The 20,315-nt window shown below is 39.7% G+C and overlaps 1 protein-coding gene and 1 pseudogene across 24 annotated transcripts in view; one reads left to right on the forward strand and one right to left on the reverse strand.

Moving 5' to 3' along the window:
* The window catches only part of Sp100 (SP100 nuclear antigen), a 95,884-nt gene that overhangs the window by 48,814 nt on the left and 26,755 nt on the right, over positions 1-20,315 (forward strand). For 12 of the 24 annotated variants that reach the window (XR_007349522.1, XR_007349521.1, XM_048808710.1 and 9 more), the window contains 9 exons: positions 1,081-1,233; positions 4,302-4,379; positions 6,115-6,198; positions 7,046-7,123; positions 7,479-7,523; positions 8,140-8,211; positions 11,160-11,366; positions 12,313-12,366; positions 19,757-19,825. Coding sequence is in view for 22 of the 24 variants with exons in the window: in XM_048808710.1 (XP_048664667.1) it covers positions 1,081-1,233; positions 4,302-4,379; positions 6,115-6,198; positions 7,046-7,123; positions 7,479-7,523; positions 8,140-8,211; positions 11,160-11,366; positions 12,313-12,366; positions 19,757-19,825 (840 nt within the window). In the remaining 2 variants the exon portion in view is untranslated. The remainder of the gene's footprint in view (positions 1-1,080; positions 1,234-4,301; positions 4,380-6,114; positions 6,199-7,045; positions 7,124-7,478; positions 7,524-8,139; positions 8,212-11,159; positions 11,367-12,312; positions 12,367-19,756; positions 19,826-20,315) is intronic. The other 12 variants (XM_015481512.2, XM_015481516.2, XM_015481514.2 and 9 more) reach the window with 10 other exon arrangements.
* Positions 2,647-3,769, reverse strand: LOC107138772 (annotated as a pseudogene).

The raw sequence follows: 20,315 nt of genomic DNA on the forward strand, positions 1-20,315 counted from the left end.
AATTTTCAAAAATGCAAACCAGTTCCCATGGCTCTCCTATTTAGAACCCAGTGCCTTCCTGTGGTCCTGAATTAGGTCAGTGCTGCCTGGTGTGACACATCCTGAAAGAGGACTGTGTGCTGCCTACCCCCATCACCTGCCTCTAACCCTCTAATGCCTTGCTCACCAAACTTTCTTCAGTTACTTGAATTTGCCAGGTTCTTTCTCTTATATGTCTGCCTTTACATGTGCTTTTAGAAAACAGTTTGGTGTCATCTGTTAAAGTTGGAAATATTTACTCTAGAATTCAGAACTGCATTTCTCAGAAGAAACTACCAGAAATGCATACTGTGTTCATCAGAAGACAATGTCCACAGCAGTATTCATAAAGCCAGACACTTGAAATAGCACAAAAGGAGAAACACATGTCAGCTTGTTTCTATGATGGAATACGATAGTGTGTGCAAAAAGAATAATTATACAAAATTATATAATAAATATAATTATACAAAAATGAATATGGATGATTCTCACAAATGTTATATAAATATATAACATGTATATATATATAAATATGCACACACATACACATATTTATAGATGAATTTGGGGCTATTTGGCTTCTTCAGGGATATATATGAGAGAGTGAGTAAGAAGAACATGATTCTGTTTATATAAAATTAAATTACTTAAGAGGCAAAACTAATGGGAGTATTGGAAATCAGGAAGGCTGTTGACTTTGAGAAAGATAGTGGGGGCAATTAATGGGAGATGTCCTAAGAGGCTTCTGGGGTGTTGGCAAACTGTGTCTTGTCCAAAGAGACATACTTCGTAATCATTCAAAACCCACTTTTATATGTACTGCAATTATAATTTTTATTTTTTAAAAAGGCAAAAAAAATGTTATTTACAAAAAAAAATGGGGAAAAAATAGGTTAAAAACAAAACACCATCAAGAGAGGTACAAAGGGAGGGACAGAACTAAGCAGCAGGAAATAGAGGACGGGCATCTCAACAATGCAGTTTCAGAAAGAGATTGTTATCAATGACATGTTTGTCAATGGGGGAGGAGAAGGAAAATTCTTTATTCATTACAATTTGGCCCAGGAGCAGAGCTCTCCAGCCATGGAATCCACATGACTTCCTGTTCTGTGCGTCTGGTGGATATAAAGAAGGAAAAGCCATTTTTTCCCACGCAAGTGAAGCAAGGATCTCAAACCAGGACCAACCATTACCAGCCATCCGAAGTAATAGGTAAGGCTGACTGAAAGGATCTGTGAACAGGTTCCCAGGTAAAGGGCTCCGCATGTCATGAAGGCCCACCAGGCAGTCCAGGTAGCCTCTGGAGCAGGCCAGCACTGGGTAAGCTGAAGCAAGTTAGCTTAACAGAGGTCCTTAGGGTCTGGGAAAATACTGGCAGAAATAGTGGTAATAATGAGAACTGATGTCAGAGGAATTGTTTCTTTTTCTTTTTCTTTTCTTTTCTTTTTGAGAACTAAAATCGCATTTGACATTTTTATTTTAAACTGCAAAAATAAAAACAAGCAAACAAACAACAAAAACTTGAAATAGGCTCATCGAATGTTATAAATTCATCCATTTTGGGAAAGCAGAAGGTAGACCCTACCACAAAGAGAAGATACTTAGTTAATGGAGGTTAAGTTTACAAGTACACTTCTCTCAAGTTAATAACCTTCTGAAAATTGTTTTATTCACCTCACTGTGATAAACAATAACCATATTATGAGTTAGACTTCCTTATAATTGACTATATCCCATTAATACTAATATTTATCGGGTTTGGTCTGACTGCAAATTCTTAACCATGTTAGTTACAGAGTTTTTTTCCCCTCAAATGATGAGTTATGTTAGTAAAAAAAAATCACTGCATTTCTATAACAAATAAATGAAAAGCACAACTATGCAAGCAGACTTAAACTCACTCTACTACCAATTGAAAACTACTTTTGTTCTTCAAAAAAAAATTAGCAAACAAAAAACATTTAGTTTGGGGGCTGGGGTCGTGGCTCAGTGGTAGAGCACTCTCCTAACGTGTGAGACACTGGGTTCGATCCTCAATACTACATAAATAAATAAGTAAAATAAAGGTATTAAAAAACATTAGTTTAATTTAACAGTTGTTAATTTTTATAGTTGTATTCCAATAACTACATGATGTAAATGTTCCAGAAGAATCAAACTGCAGCAATGAATGAACATGCATGAAAGAATTTGTGCATTCAACAGATATGGCAGAAAAGCTACAGTTAAAATGCTAAGGAGAACAAATCTGTCTTGAAAATATCAATTCCTCTCTTTAAAAAAAAAATACTGAGTCTACCAAGAAAATACAAAATCCTCAAGGCCACGTACGTCCTGCCTCATTGTTGCTTGAATTCTGCTGGATTTTGATCCTTCAAGTCATAGTTTGGATCATTTTCTTCATTTCCTTCCTCTTCCCTTCCCTATATTAAATTTCAAAATGCATCCATGAAGTAGGTTCATGGTAGGAAAAATTGGCTCATAATGTAGGGAAAATTTAATACAATTTACTCAATGGGTCAACAGATTTCCATGATTAGAAAGTTTAGTAATAATACAATTTAATTTGAACACTTCTATTAAGAAAAATTTCCCAACCATCCAGACAGCTTTTATCAAAAAGATTTACTGCAGCCAACGTTGAAAAAGCTTACTGTAGCTCTTGACTTCAACAGAGAACTGATAACTCTCATCTGCTTCTTCACCTTCTCCTCCTCCTCCTCCTCCTCCTTCTTCTTCAATAGCTTCTCCAGTGAAGCAGAACACTGATCTTGGGATTATACGCTCACATAAAAAGTGACCAGTTTCAAAGTCTGCAGCAAGAATAGCTTCGACATCATCATCCAGCTCTCCATTGTCAGGAACTTCAGGAGGGGCAAAAAAAGTAAAGAAAGAATCACTATTTTAGTCACACTATGAACTGTCCCATGTCCTTATGTTTCTGCTTCTTAATAGTTTTCAGAGTGACATTCTGTCCTTTTTATTCCCATCTATCCAGAACCCTGTACGACCCATAACTTCTGGACCATCAAAAAAAAGGGATCAGAATTGTCTGACTCTGGCCTCATCCTAGATGTCTTTGTGAACACTTGTGAAATATTCATTGAGTTCAAAGTGAAATTCTAAGATAAAGCTCATAGGCTGGCCGGCTTCTGAGAACTTCACTTTAATGTCTTTCAAGTGTTTCAGAATAGGTTCATCAGCTGCCTGAACCAGGTCACTGAGCAAGTCAGCATTCTTAAAAAAACAGTGAAACAAAATTCAGGAATTCCTTTAGGGTCTTCTTTTTCTTCATCTTTTTTCTCGTCGTCTATCTTGGCCTTTTCTTTCAGCTCCTCTGAAATTTCCTCTTCTTCATCTGGTTTCCATTCCCATTCTTCTTCTGGAGGTTCATAAATTCCATTAATGATCTCAAATCACTTAGCAAATAGAGGCTGACAGAGAACAGCATCTTCCCTTCAAGATCATGAACTTCCTCATGGAATTTGGCTTCCATCTGCGCACATTTAACTTGAGGGTCTGAGAGGATTCACTCCTCTCTTAACCACCCTAGGCCACCTTTCAATGTACCCCGTTGGCGTTTCTACTTGACCCTCGAGTCTTTCTTGAATCTGAGGATTTTGTATCATCTGAACCAAGTCAGCTGATGCACTTTGATTTTTGTTTCTTCTCCAGTTTCTTCTACTTCTTCAACATCATCCAAATCTTGATCAAGTTCAGAGTGTTCTTTGTTGTCAGTGACTGCCATGTTGGAGGGACTTCAAATGGGCAGCTAGTCTGGGGAGCCGGGCACTGCCCAGGCAATCCCTGGGGAGGCAGCAGAGACATGGAGCTGTGGGCAGTGCCGAGAGGAGAGGCTCTCCCTTCCTGAAGAAAGAGGAAAAGGAAAGCAGTAGGAATTAAAGAAAAGGGGGGAAATGGGGAACCAGGATATTCTCAAGAGGAGATGGAGAAAGAACAGATCAAGACAAAGAGTTACAAAGAGGAGCCATTGCCAGAAACAGAGGCAGAAGCTGGGGTGGTGGCCAGAGCTCAGAGGAAAGGGAAGAGGTGGAGCAGAGGTGGAGTTCAGAGGGTCCGTGGGCTGGGAAAAGCTGCCTCATGTGTCAGTTTTGTCGTTTGTGTTAGCCCTGGAATAGACCCCAAGCCACACACATGCAGAGAGCCCCACGTTACCCTAGTTCCCAGGTCTTCCTTGTGCTCTTGTGGTGGGGCGCCTGGCTGTGTGGGCTCCTGCTGGGCTCCCTGAGACTCTGAAGGGATTTGGGTCCTTTGTGCAGTCATCAGCAGTGAGGACGACGCCAGCGACACAGAAGAGCCTGCAGCAATCTCCAACTCAGCACAGAGGAGCCATCCTGGTAAGGAAGGCTGGGACAGCAGGCTGGGACAGTGGGCTGGGAGAGCAGGCTGGGACAGCAGGCTGGGCTGCAAGAATTGGAGCTACTGTTCTCTGATGTCCTTTATTCTGAACCTATTCTATATGATGGCTCCAGTTTATCCTGAGACTCCCAAGTCTGCATTGATTTGACCCTTTGGGGGAATGTGTGGACCCAGAAATCATCATGTATTTATTTTTGATGATTGAAATTGTGAATAGATGGATTCTATTTATCAATATAAATTTATGCATTGATTATATAGTAGAAATAGGCTAGCAAAGTAATGATTTTGTTTAGAAACTAATTACTATGAACACAAAGTTTTAGACTTATCCAGTGATTTCTATACAGAACAGAAAGCTAAATATTCCTTTATTAGAAGTTTATGCTGCCATTAAATATTCCTTTATTAAAAGTTTATATTGTCATCTGACCATAAACAAAATACAGTTCATTCAACTATCTAATGTTAGCAGAAATAAAGACTTGAGATGATTTATTATGAAACCCAAAGAGTTGTTTTTGACAAAATTCTGCAGCAAGCCATGGCATTTGTAGTGATTTTTCAAGAGAACTTTGCAAATAATATACTTATTTTTTTCCTCTACAACAACTTTAAAGGGTAAGCAGGATAGGCACTGTCATCTTTGTTTCTCAGAAGAGACAACACAATCCTAGAAATGTGCTAAGTTCTTCTCCAGAGTCTCATGGGGAATTAAAGGAAAGACAAGACTAGGATCCTGGATTTGGAATTATGTCCTTATAAAATGCAAGATTAATATGATTATCGAGATGTTGTATTATCTCAGTCATACCTGCGGTATGAGTTTTAAGATGTAAAAATCTGTAGTGGCCAAGTATAGTAGTGCACACCTGTAGTTCCAACTGGAGTTTGAAGCCAGCCTCTACAACTTAGTGAGGCCCTATCTCAAAATAAAAATTTTAAAAAGACCTGGGATGTAGCTCAGTATCCTGGGTTCAATCCTCAGTACAAAAAAAACAAAACAAACAAACAAAAAAAAAACCTCTGTAGCGCACAAATTGGTAATTTGTTTTCCTTTTAAATTTTCTAGAGCCAGAGTATTTTGGAAACATGCCTCTTTAGGGAAACCATACTGGAAAAAGGGCAAATTAAAATTTTTCCTGGTCTTGAGGTCACAAAAGAACAATATTTTAAATCATATGTTCTTTCCAATTGCTCCCAATAGCTTCTAAAGAAAAATGTGAATTTGCTTCAGCAGACTGTACATCTCTGACTCTTATCCTGGTGTGAACAAACTGCTCCAAAGAGTAGTTCCCAGATATGTCTAGGACTCACACCCAAGAGAGTATTATTTCTCGATCTTGTAAATGGGGCGTGGGGGACAAGGAGCCTTGTCATCCTCAACGTAAGATATTCAAGGCCTCCCTCCACGGAGATCAGGCAGAGAAGATGGAAACACGGAATGGCCAGCAGAGGGGAAAAGTAAAAGGGAGAGGTGTAGGAAGAAAGGCCAAGCCATGCAAAGACGCCCCTTGCCAGGGAAGTGTTTGTGTCACCGAGGATAAGTATGGCGAGTCACTAACCTACATGGCAGGTAATCAGAAAAGCAGATCACCGTGGCCTTACCTTTTTTCCTAAGGTTTTTCTAAGTTTTCTTATTAGGGAATTTTCTACTGAGTTGATTCCTTGGTCACAACAGAGGCTCCTAAAGAATTCTGTTCTTTTGTGCAGTGATCAAAAACCATGTCCAGTTTGACTTGAGAGATGAAGAAGAGGCCCAAGAAGCCACTTGCTCATGGCACCAGGCTGCTCCAGGTAAAATTAGATGGCAACTCCAGGAATACAGAATGGCAGAGTCCACAGCTGTTTTCCTGATTAATTTTATTCTGAGCATTCTTCATATGCCCTGATTCTGTAGCTTCTAGGATATCTTTTTCTGCAATCTGGTCCTAATGGGAAATCGAAGGTGTTAAGAAAGCATTTTAGACTGTTGTTTAACTGAAAAAAAAAAAAAACTTAATTGACTGCTACAATGAAAACATTGCAAAAAATGTGTTTATAAAATGAGTCTTTTTGACTGCATATCATTACACCTATTACTGATAAAGAGTTGAAATAATATACTTATTCTCCACCCACCCTTTTTATTTTATAGGATATAGTAAGAAAAGTGTTTTTCTTTTCATTAATATTGTCATTTGTCTCAAGCTTATAAAGTTTTAGAGGGGGAAAGAGGCATGATCCTATTCTCGGTGGTTGTCAGAGAAATAGCCAAATAGAAGATTCCCCTTCTTCAGTATCAGACTTCCATGATTGTCCTGAAAGAGAAGCAAAGCTAGGATCAATACAGATGCAGACATAAAGCCAACAATAAATCCATAAAGGACAAGTAAAAGAAGAAAGAGAATGCAGTGGAGGAAGACAGGGGCCAAGGCAAAGCAAGATGCCCAGTGAGGGTGAAATTTTCTTAGCGTCAGGCTAGGTGATGGTGAGTCACATGAATTTGAAAGGCAGACCATGGAAGTCTGAGAGGAGGAATATTCTTGCCCTGGAATTTCAGAGCTCTCCAAGTTGTTCCTAGTGTCCTCTCTATAGAATTCCTCTGTCTTGGTTCCCTTGGCATACACTAAGACCTCCAAGGGATATTTGCTCCTTTCTGCAGCGAGAGGACATGACTATGGCTCTTCAGAATCCAGTGAGGAGGAGATACCCTCAGCACTCCGGATCTCAACACCAACAGGTGAGCTTGATGCCAAGGGCAAGTTCTGCCACTTGGGCTCCAGGACATCCAGGGCACGATGCAGAGCCCCTGTTCCCAGGTGCATTATACTTTGAGCACACACCACAGCATGATTAGGCAGTCCAGGGATCCCAGATTCATTGATAAATTATTTAGCTGCAAACCTATGGGGAAAAATTATCAGTTTCTAAACTCTTTGATTTTGCAGTTAGAGCTAAAAGATGTGTGTCTCTGCCCCATTTGGTAGGGAACTCTCCTCTTTAGAGAGACAGAAATAATCATTATAGCATCTTTGAAGTCCAAATCCTGTCTCAGTAGACACTGGTCACTGGTTTTGCTTTCCTTTCCTTTCTAGATTCTGTGAGGATGTCTACTTGGAGGATACACAGTCAGAAAAGAAGTAAGAGCAATTAAAAACTCTTGGTGTAACAAACAGTTTTCCTTGCCACAAAAGCCTCATTTGGTTTTTATATCCTTTAAAATCAAAATACAATTTTTGAGATTTTAGATGATTCACACGATATTACTATAATTAGTGAGTCAGACTAATCGGTATAACCCAGAGGCCTCGAGTGTGCAGTGGCACCAGCACAAGGTCATTCCTCACTCACTGAGATCAGGTGGTTCCCAGATGGAGTGCTCACCCGCCTCACAGGGTCATGGGCCCAGCTGATGAAGGTGCTGATGTCTCTTAAAGGTTGTGTCCAATGCCCCCAGTAAGAAACATAGGTGGAAGCTGACATCTGTGCCAACAAGGGGAAGGGGTCAGAAGTGTTAGAGATGGGGACAGAAGGGGCTGCTTTCCCTGGCAGAGCTGGCCCCGGCCCCAGCCCAAGCCTTGGGGATGGTTCCTGGAGCAACCTTGTCCAGCGGTCAGATGGAGCCAAAGGGTGGCCTGGTGGCAGGAATATCCCTTCCTCTTACTCAAGCTTCCCTCTGCAGTCCTCCTTTTAAAGACTGGATGGGATGCTCAGGCACAGGCGAGGACTGACTCGGAACTTCCTTCCTTTCTGTAGGGCACAGCAGTGAAAGCTCTTCAGAGCTGAGTTATGGAGAGGAGCCTAGGGAAGCCCTGAGAAGTGGATCAGGTAAAGAAGATTAGACGCCGCGCCTTGGCCTGCAGGATGTCAGGACTCTGCACTAAAAGCCACTGAGTCCAGATGCCTTTTATTTTGAACAACTTGACTGACTTGCGTCCAGTTATCCTGGAAACTTCTTTTCAATACTTTAGAAAATGGAAGGAGGCAGGAAATCATTACAAACTCACATTGAACAGCATGAGTCCTGTCAACTAAATGTATGTAAATATATTTTGCTGTCGCAGGAGAAATAAATAGCAAAGCAATGGTATCTGTCATGCCTACTCACACAAAGTCTCTAGATTTCTAGCCCCACACTGGTCATTTGTCATTTGCAACTGTAGAAGCCTAAGAAGACAACTGGTCCTGCTGTGTAATTATAGTCAGAAATAAAAGCTTCAGATCAATCACTCTCAAAGTTTAGTATAGTTTTTGACAGATGTCCTTCACCATAGAATTGGATTATATTGTATTATTTCCATGTACTTTGACAAACAAGATCTGTTTTTATCATCACAAAAGCCTTAAGACTTGGACAGGTAAACCCTTGCTATCCCCATTTGGGACAATAGAATAGATGTACAAAATGTGTAAGAGTCAAAAACTCAAGTAACAATAGGAACCGTGATGTCTTACAGTGAGTGACTACTGTATGTAATGGGCAGAAAAAAAAGACCTGTGTTACATGATCAGAGTCTGAAAAGTTAGTATAAGGAACTCGTAATATTCACAGGGAAATGTGTCAGTAGCTGATGAAAGAAAGAAAACATTTACCAACAACAACAAATAAAAATATAATATGTAAAGTATATATTATATTTTATAATATATGGTCTATGGTATATATGTATACTATGTGTGCTGTATATGCACATACTCATTTACACATTAGCATATACACGTTTTCACATGTGTGTATACATAGGTTGAGATACATACATATCCATGGAGAGTAAGAAATGAAAATCACAGATAGACAATAAGGACAGGAATAGAGCCTGATATTTTAAATACAAAACAACTAGAAGGATCCATCCAGAAAGGATTAATAGAGAAATAAAGGGGAATAGAGATTCAGGGAAACACTGAGAAGAGACAGTGCAACATGGGAGGCCAGCAAAATCAGAGACAGAGGCTCACAGGAAGGAACAGAGGAAGGACCTTGGGCAGGAAATAAGGAAGAGGAGAATGAGGTGTGGCCAGACAGAAGAGAGGCTGCAGCTCTGTTGGACCTCAAGTGCAGTCATGGGGTGGGTGTATTTTTTTCTCAGCTCGTCTGAATGCTAGACATGGTTCCCTGTGACCACACTGAAGTTCGTTCCCTGGTCACACCTGTACTCGATCATTTCCTTATTTCTCTTCAGTGTCTTGGGGATCCAGAGGTCTTCAAATGAATAGTGGTAGAGTCAGAAGGGACATACGTGATTGGAGAAGCCAATTATGATATCATCAATTATCTTTGTTTACCTGCCTACACGGGGGCGGGGGGGAGCCATTCTTTTCCTCCTAAACACATGTGCACGTGCGCACACACATACACACACACACACACATGCGCACATATGCATGCAGACTTGTGCACAGACTCAGTGTTTTCCACAGGTCTGAGAGGACCAAGAGAGAAAGAAGAGCTGGCTCTTGGATGAAGGGAGGTGACTCTGAATGAAAACTGTTAAGAGAAAACAGTGGAAAAGGGAATCTTGGTGACCAGATGGAAAGAGACTGAATAAGTTTCAAGGTCTTCTAAGTGGATGTGGATCCAAGGATCCCAGATTGGGGAGTTTGGGGGAGAAAAGGGATGACTTGCAAGATACCTCTCAGGAGCTAACCAGAAATGTGGAAATAAAAGTTGGTGATTGATTGAAAGCCCTGCAACATAGCGATCTCATGTGCAACTGGCAAGGGAATAGGCTGGGTGATAGGTCAGTGTCAAAGGACTGGCATTTGATGAGGATAAAAGTAGTGTCTGTGAGATGAAAACGAACCTAGAGGAAGGAAATATAGATAGGCAAAGATTGACATTGCAAAAACAGTTCACAGATCTAGATAAAAATGCTAAAATATCAAGATAAGATGGCCAGAACCAAAGCCAGAGTCAAATAGAGAACAAAAAGGGAAGTGAATGTGGAAAAGGGTCACTTCAATAACAAAACGAGATCCAGAGACATGAGCCCAGAAAAGCAGGTGGAATGAGATAGGTAGAGGATGATTCCTTCAGGAAGAGCAGGGACCATGGGGCACGATGGAGAGGAAGCTGTAAGAGGTGAGAGAAAAATGGCGGTGGGGCCGCCTGAAGAGGAAGAGTGACAGAAATCATGGGATCCAGGGTGAACATGAGACAAAAGCAACCTGACCCAAGGCATGGTTCACAGTAGCAGTGAGTCTTCAGGGTAAGGTGTCCCCGGGGATCTAGGTGGCCCTGATTACTCGCCCAGAATATAAGGAGACTTCCTCAGGCGTTGCACCCAGCCTCTGGTTTCTCTAGCCAGCCCAGTCTTCCCACCTGAGTTTGAGCACGTCTTCTGTCCAAGGTTCTGAAGACTCCAGTCTTCCCTTGGACGTCAAGACCTTCACGCTCCAAACTCCATGTTTCCCAAAACTGAACCCATCATCTTTTGCCCTAAAACCAGACTCTCCTCCTTCAGTGTTTTCTATCTCTAAAACACACTAGTGATTAATCTCTTCATTCAAGAAGAAATTCTTGGATCACCTAAAAAAGAGAGGTGTATTTTAAACATATATATATATATATATATATATATATATATATATATATATATATATACATACACATATACACACCTTTATGCACTAAGGAATAACAAAACAGAGATTTCAAAGGTAAAGCCATCCTTTGATGTAGGAGTGGGAGGGAGAAGTCACCAGTGTTAGGGGAAAAGAAAACTTGGGCAGGGGAAGGAACATGGATGAAAATTACTTTACTAATCATGATTTAGGAACAGGGCAACAAGAGACTGGAAATGAGAAGTGCTCCTGTGTCCTGTGTTCCCCAAAAGGTGTGCCAAGAGGCCAAGAAGCAACGGTGGAAAGTGGCCGAGCATCTCACCCAATAGGCAAGTCTGCTCAAGGGCATCAGGGTGGAGGTGGCTCAGAAATACCACAACTGCTGGGCAGGACTGTGTCAGGAGAGGAAGCTGTAAAAGGTGAGAGAAAAAATGGCGGTGGGGCCACATGAAGAGGAAGAGAGACAGAAATCATGGGATCCAGGGTGAACAAGGTGATCAAGTTCATGGAGAACATTGGGAAGACTCTAGCTCACCAACAGGAGGTGGGCCCCGGGCCCCAGGCTGCAGGAATCCAGAATAAGAGTTTCCATTTTCTGTAGCACTTACTGAGTACACAGTGACAAGGAACAGGTCCAGCCATGCCAGAATCCTGTTCTCTACATCTGCATGACCTGACCCTTTGGGAACTGCAGAAAGGCAAGAGAGCGTTAGATATACGTGTTTAACAGGATGAGCTCTGTTGGTTACATGTGGTTCGTGTAAAACAAATACGTTGGTAAAAACAGCAGTGTCCTGTTTATTATCAATACTGAAGCATCCGATTTATATGGCTTCCATCCTTACCTATAGAACCAAGGAAACAATGTGCTTCTGCTGGTAGATCTGAGAGATGGTAGAATAGCTTTTCCACAGCCTTGGGAAAGCCTAAAAGGACAAATGGCCCTGTTACCTGTTAGGAAAAAGACCTCACATAACTATTCTTAAACTAAAAATATATAGTTCCAATAGTTGTCTTCCAACATGTTATTGATTTATATAGTGATTTTCTATTAACTCACCAATGAGATCATCTAATCTTCATAAAAAACTTAAAATTTGAGCAGGATTACCCTTGCTATCTCTGTTTCATGGATCCCTGTTTCCTTAAACAGGCACACAGAGTAATCAAGAGCTTTCTCCAAGTGTCAGGGAACTAAAGGAAGGCCTTACATCTTCCCTACCAGTCCATTCCCTTAGAATGAAGATAGAGAAATGAAGCCCATCACATCAGTATGATCTTTAGTCTTCCACACACTGAATTGTCATATATTTTTAACTTTTGTTTATAAACCACAGTTCTCTGACCCCAATCTTCACTTTCTAGATACCACGGATGTTGGAAACAATTCTACTTTGGGAAAAGGCAATGGGGAAAGAAGTAAGAACAAATAAGTATTTGCTTGATTTTTATGTTACTAATGAACTATTTTTTAATGCTAAGGTTTGTTATCATCATTTTTATACCTTTCATAAGACAAAAAATGCCTTTGAAAGTAACAATGTATTTTTCAAAAGGTTCATATCTTCATGTTTTTATTCTGAATTTTAAATGTTTCTATTCTGAATTTTAAATGTTTCTTGTAAATATCAATGTATAGATTTGAGAATATTTCTATGCATGTATAAATATGTTTTGAAATATTTTATTTATTTAAATAATATAATTCTACATATTCTTTCCTTTTATTGCTTTTTAAACTAAAATATCATATCTAGATAATAAACAGATTAGCATCTTTAATTGAACTATGAAAATAATATTATAGGGCTACTTTAACATGACTTTTCCCACTTTTAGTATGGCAGGAATTCTTCAATTGCTCTTTTTTTAATTTATTTTTTTAATTTGTTCTGATTAGTTATACATGACAGCACAATGCATTTTGACACATCGTACACAAATGGAGCACACCTTCTCATTCCTCTGGCTATACACAATGCAGAGTCATACCATTCGTACAATCACACATGCACATGGAATAATAATGCCGGTCTCATTCCACTACCCCTATACCCTCCATTCACTCCCTTCTGCCCAGTCCAAAGTTCCTTCATTCTTCCCTAGCTCCCCCACCACACACATACACACCATTATGGGTCAGCATCCTCATATCAGAGGAAACATTTGGCTGTTGGGCTTTGAGGACTGGCTTATTTCACTTAGCATGATATTCTCCAGCTCCAACCATTAACCTGAAAATACCATCATTTCATTTTTCTTTATAGCTGAGTAATATTCCATTGAGTATATATACCACATTTTCTTTATCCATTCAGATGTTGGGGGCACTAGATTAGTTCAATAGCTTAGCTATTGTGAATTGAACTGCTATAAATGTTGATGTGGCTGCATCATTATAGTATGCTGATTTTAAGTCCTTTGGGTATATACTGAGGTGTGGGATAACAGGGTTAAATGATGGTTCCATTTCAAGTTTTCTGGGGACTCTCCATACTGCTTTCCAGATTGGCTGCACCAATTTGCAGTCCCACCAGCAATGTATGAGTGTACCTTTTTCCCCACATCCTCACCAACACTTATGTTGCTTATATTCTTGATAATTGCCATTCTGACTGGAATGAGATGAAATCAGAGTAGTTTTGATTTGCCTTTCTCTAATTGCCAGAGATGTTGAACATTTTTTCATAATTTGTTAAACATTTGTATTTTTCTTCTGTGAAGTGCCTATTCAGTTCCTTAGCCCACTTATAGATTGGGTTATTTATATTTATTGGGGGGTTTTTTGGTGTTTTTTGAGTTCTTTATATATCCTGGAGGTTAATGCTCTATCTGAGGTGAGTGGGGTAAATATTTTCTCCCATTCTGTAGGCTCTCTCTTCACATTATTGATTATTGCCTTTGCTGAGAAGAATCTTTTCTGTTTGAATTCATCCCATTAAATAAGAGACCCAGAATAGCCAAAGCAATCCTTAGCAAGAAAAGCGAAGCAGAAGGCTTCACAATACTAGACCTTAAACTATACTACAGAGCTATATTAACAAAAACAACATGTTATTGGCACCGAAAAAGACATGTAGACCAATAATGCAGAATAGAAGACACAGAGACAAACCCACATGAATACAGTTATCTCACACTAGACAAAGGCACCAAAAACATACATTGGAGAAAAGATAGCCTCTTCAACAAATGTTTCTGGGAAAACTGGAAATCCATATGTAGCAAAATGAAATTAAACCCATATCTCTCACCTTGCCCAAAACTCAACTCAAAGTGGATCAAAGACTTAGGCACTAGAACAAAGACCCTGTGCCGAATAGAAGAAAAAGTGAGACCAAATCTTTATCATGTTGACTTAGGACCTGACTTCCTTAACAAGACTTGATTTGCTCTTGATCACTTGTTTTTCTTCTTCCCAGATCTCTTTGCTATAGATGCTGTTTGTTTGCTTCCTCACACTGCTGAATGACCATGGATACCCTCCTATGTCATAGACACTAAATCTTTGTCATGTGTATTGCTAATAGTTTGTACAAGTGGTTGTTTTTCTTTTAGGTTTGTTAATGGAATCTTTTATGCTAGAGGAGTTTAAGAATTTGGTAGTCAAATTTGTCATCCTTTTTTTCACTGGTTTCTGAGTTTCATATAATATTTACAATAGCCATTTCTACATCAAAATTTCAAAAATATTGTTCTATATTTGTCAAACACTTGATCATTTTTAGTCTTATCTATAATCCACATGGGATCTATGCATCTCTTTGTGTATATGTGAGCTGGGAATTTTAAAAATACTCCCTACACTATTGCATTGTGATCTAAATTGCCACTTAGATCACACAGTGCCTTTCCCTATTCCTATATTAGTTTTTCTTTTATGACAGAAGGCACTTCAAAAGAGAAAGCGGAAGTCAGAATCATCCTGATGACTTACTGGGGGGATCAGTTTTAGAATAACTTCAAGATTTCCCCCCCCTACCCCTTCACAAATCCAACAGAATCTCTAATTAGAAATGCATTGACCTCATAAATGCAGGTTAATTTGGGAATAATACAGACTTTTACCCATTTATTCATTTTTACTTAATATTCTTCCAATAAGAAGTTTCTTAAAATAGCTCCTGCACTTTTAAAAGAGTTGTATATATTATATAAATATGTGTTACCATGAACATAGTTTTTCCATCTATATAATAACCCAATGAATTTAAATGAGACAAGACTCTCAAAATCTTAATTTAAATAGAAAATCCATAGTCATTTTATTACTTATTTACACGTGAGGGAATCAGAAAGTCACTGACTTGATATAAAATCTTACAACATTTATGCAGTTTCAGGATCCAGATGTAACTTAAAATATTATGGTTCTAAACTATCAAGTAGCATGATGAATCAGAACTACAGCCTCCTTTGGAAATTGGTTTCATCAGAAATGTCAATAATCCTAACTTGGAAGAACATCACTAGAAACACTCTACTCTTACAACTCTTCCAATGATAAATTTATATTAACAGAGGACAGAATGAATTGATAATAATTATAAATAGACACGTGTTCCTATATTTTACCAGAGAATAAGACTCTTACAAAACTTCTCACTTTAACCCTTCAGATCATATCTATTAGTTTTGTGGTGAAGATATTCTCTCTCCTTCTACAGCTGTGTTGAGAGAATTTTCTTTCATCTCTTTCTGGAATTGTTTTTCTTTGTTACATGGATTTAAAAACCCAATCTCTGGAAACTTGTTAGTCTTATAAGAAAAGCAAATATGTGGAGCTTAATTTTATTGGCAGAAATAGAGAAAGGCCTGAAAAGAATTTCACCTAAAAATAGGAAATAAGGATGTATACAGATTTTTCGACTATGGCCTATAATTCTTGTTGCTTCAATCTGAGCCGGCTGAGACCTCTTATTTTTTTTATTTTTACCTTTCCTTTCTTGTCTTCACCTAAATACAAAATGTGAACAACTATTTCAATATTTAAGTGGGAGGATGGTTATTATTTTTTAATACTTTATCATATTATATTTTATAATCATTATTTTGTATTTATAGGCTAATAATCATCCCTGGCATTATTAAAATGCTTTCTACACTCTTTCTTTTTTCAAAATGCAGTTTCCACTTACAAGACCTCGTCCTGTGGGCCTCACCACAGCCCCCTTTTTATTGACCTACTTACCCACTTCTCATCCTTGGCCCTTCCTCAACTGTTCTTTCCAGGCAAATCAAAACACATCTGTATCAAAGATTACCGAATCTCAGTTTCCCTTCAGGTACCTGTTTTGGGTGAGGATATACAAAATGGTCTTTGTAATTGCCCGCTGTTACTGGAATAAGATAGATAATTTGGTGAAAATGAAGGAAGAGCCAACTTGGGAGGACCAGGGCACCCCCCAAACAAGTGTGCAAGGCTTCAGCAGAGAGGCCAAGACTTCAAAAACCTTTACTCAAGTTTATGGTCACACTGAAGACTGGTTAGCATCTCACTGGTGACAGATGAAGTCACCATAGCTCAGCCTGCAGGACATGGCAGGAAAGTCACAGTGACCCTCACTTCCACAGATAAGGTAGTCAACTCAGAGCCTACAATGGTTTTTCTAAGGGAATGATCTGGGCTTCTTGACCAATGAAGGACAGAATCTATGAATGACTCTAACTTCCTTCAAATATCTGCTCAAAAGTTAACTTACTAGAGATTCGTCCCAAGTCCTCTATATTAAATTAGTGCACGCGCGTGCGCACACACACACACACACACACACAGCCCCATCCACCGCTCTCTGATCCCTTCATTCTGATTTACTTTTCATTATAGTACTCTGTCATCTTATGTATTTATTTTTCATTATTTGTCTCCCCACCAGAATGTAAACTCCATGTAGCAAGGACTTTATGTTATTCACAACTTTATCCTCAGCTCCTGGGGTTAATTAGCTATAAGGGCTCAATAAATAGTTATCGAATGATATATTTTCATGAATAAGTTAATTCTACCAGTGTGTGAAAGTTTAATCCAAATATATGATTGTACAAAATACACAGTTAAAACAAACAAACATATGAAAAGATGTATCAGAAATGTCAGGAAACTACCCGTGAGAAGAGTGGTGATTTTTCACCATCATTGTCTATTTCTCTAGTGTTATCTATTTCTACATCATCATCTATGCTCTCTGTCACAGATATGCTGCAATCTAATGTGGGTTCTCTGCAGATCTCATTGTGGGGTGAGGCTGCTTCTAGACTACATATTCTCAGTGGGCTTCTTCCGAGGACAAATGTACAAATGGCCATAGATGAGTGACCCTACTGACCTCACAGGTGAGGCAGAAGGAAGGCAGCAGGTGTGAAGGTAATAGTGGAAGGGGAGAGAGACCCCTTCCCAGGAGCCTGGGACCTCAGAAAGCTAGTTCTCCAGACTAGAGGATGGAGCTGGTGTGGCTTATCTGAGGGTGGCCGGCGGTGGTCACCTGATCATGTTCTTAAAGTTTGGGGTTGTTGGCTGCCTTTTGCCTTCTAGCACCCAGCAGGCCTTGGCACCACCATGATCAGGTGGGTGACGGGGAGAACACAGCCCCTTCAAGTCATGTGGATTAAAATGCAATCTCTTCTTTTGTCTTCTGGGACCCACGATCTCTTACTGTCTAATAGTGCCTCCCCAGTCACTTGCTGGCTGTGTTGATGATGGTGTTGAATGGTAGTACTGGTGGTGGGCCTTCTGAACTTGCTGATGTCTACATGATGGAAAGACCTGGGTCCCTTCCCATCTCTACAGTACTCTCTCCATTCTAACCATGCTGTTCTTTAAATTTCGTGTTAATGACTACCAATTATATATCTCCTCCTCTTTCTTTTGAACTGCCAAATCATAAACTCAACTTCCTACTCCAAATAGCCACTTGGATTTTAATAGGTGTCTCTCTCAAATTTCATGTGCTAAACAGACTTCATGGTTTGTACTTGCAACCCTATCACCCACACCAGTCACCCTCATCTCAGTAAGTGGTATATATCTTCAGTTGCTTGAGCCAAAAAAATGTAGGGCACGTACTGATTTCCGCCTTTTCCTAACCCTCCACATTCAATCCATCAAGTTTCAAAAGTATATTTCACATTTCTTCACTCTTTATCTCCCCTGCCCCTCCCCCAGTTTAAGTCCTATTATCTTGCATGGGGTAAACCAGAGCCCTCCCCACCAGTCACCCCACTTCCCTTCTTGCCTATTTATAATTCATTCTCTACTCAACAGCCTGCCACCCAACTGCTTATACTCTTTCAATGGTTTCCAGTTGAATCAAGAGAAAAAGTCTAAATGTCTTTCTATTCCTTCAAAGCTCTACATAAGCTGCCCCCGGATCACCTTTTAAATCTTATCTCTGTCACACTCCCCACCTCAGTTACTACTCTGGCCGTCCTTGAATACACCAAGCAATTTTCTGCCTCAAAGCCTTCCCTGGGGAAGAAGGCTCCTTATTCATGTTTCAGCTCAAGAATCTCCTCTTCAGAGAGATGTTTTCTTAGAAACTCCCCCAGTCTATTTCCATCTCCCTTTTATCTCTTTCCCCTGATTGATCGTGCTTTTGATGTACAAAAGATACTTTCTTTGTGTTACCTGTCTACATTATCCTGTATGATCATGCTTTTCAGTCTTGTTTAAGGAATCATGGCCTAATCCTGGAGCATCCCAGAGCTTTTCTGCTCTCCTACTTTGCTGGGCATCTTGACCAATACAGTCAGACCCAAGATGGACAGTATGGAGGCCACTCTTCGCTCTTCTTCTTGCATGCTAGGCAAACGCTGTACCACTGAGCTGCTTCCCCAGCTCCTCTGACAGCCACGATTACAGTTCTTCAGAGGGTTCCCAGTAAGACGGAGGACGAGTTGGACACCAATTGGCTTTCCTTCTTCCCTTTCCCACTTCCTAGTTCCTCACTCCTGCTCCTTGGGATTGCTTCAAGAGTAAGCTTACTGAATAAGATCTGCTTTTGAGAATACTAGACTGCGACATCCTTATTTATTTTCTCACTTACATATTTAGTCCTTTTGGAGTTGATTTCTTTTCAGTGTGACGCTAGGTGGGGGTCTAATTTTTTTCCCAGTATGGCAACCAATTGTCCCAGTTTATTCAAAGATATTGCAATATCACACATGGCCTGCATCAAGCCACACACACACACACACACACACACACACACACACGGCTGGGCTGGGGTTGTAGCTCAGTGGTAGTATACATACACACAGAGACAGGTAGGTGGATAGACAGACAGATTTGTTTCTGGGCTTTCTAGATTGATCCATTGCTCTCTCTATTCTGTATTAGTACATATCATACTCTATTAAAGTACTCTAATTGCATAATATCTTAATATTCTCCCAATGGTTTTCTTTCTCAAAATTATTTAGGCTCTTATGTCCATTTTTCCCTTCATCATGATTTTTGTTGTTGTTGTTATGGGTCGTTTAACTGCTGAGCCACATCTCCACCCCATTTTTGTATTTTATTTAGAGACAGGGTTTCACTGAGTTGCTTAGTGCCTCGCTAAGTTGCTGAGGTTGGCTTTGAACTCTCAATCCTCCTGTCTCAGCCTCCAGAGCCAGTGGTATTACAGGCATGTGCCACCTTTCTTCATGAATTTTAGTCATTTTGCCAACCCTTTAAAACCTTGTTTTATTTTTATCAAAATTGCATAGAATGGAGAACTGACATGTCTAAAATATTGAGTCTTTCTGCTCATGAACTCAAGTGGTCTCACTATTGTTTCCTTCTCACATCCTTCATTTACATGTTCAACAGATATTTCCAAGCTGCACAACAGAGATAAAGAAATGAACAAAATCTCATCAACCTTACATCCTACTGTGGGTATGTAGAAAATACACAAATAAATATATCATATTTTATTTTTATTTTATGTTTTTGCAGTTCTGGGGATCAAACCAAGAGCCTCTGGCATGTTAGGCAGGCCCTCTACCACTGAGCTATACCCCTAGCCCAATGTGTAATATTTTATATGGAACAAAGGAATAACATATAAATAATAATAGATTATATTATTATATAGCAAACAATAGTATGTAAATAATATATAAAGGAACAAAGAGTAATGCAGGTGTAGAGTGATAAAAACATTTCATTTTAGGAATGGTGGACAAGGAGAACCTCATTAACAGACTGGACTGAGCCAGGGAGCTGAGGCAGGAAAACATTCATTGCAAAGCCTAAGACAGGACTCCACATGGTCCTTTACAGAATGGCATTGGAGGTCATCAGCTGGAGAGATGGAGTAGAGCTGCGGGAAGTGGTCTGTCAGGGTCCCGTAGCTCTCACGGGTGGTCAGCGTGTTGTGGTGCTG

This window comes from Marmota marmota, unplaced genomic scaffold, assembly GCF_001458135.2.
Source record: "Marmota marmota marmota unplaced genomic scaffold, marMar, whole genome shotgun sequence".
Lineage (NCBI taxonomy): Eukaryota > Metazoa > Chordata > Mammalia > Rodentia > Sciuridae > Marmota > Marmota marmota.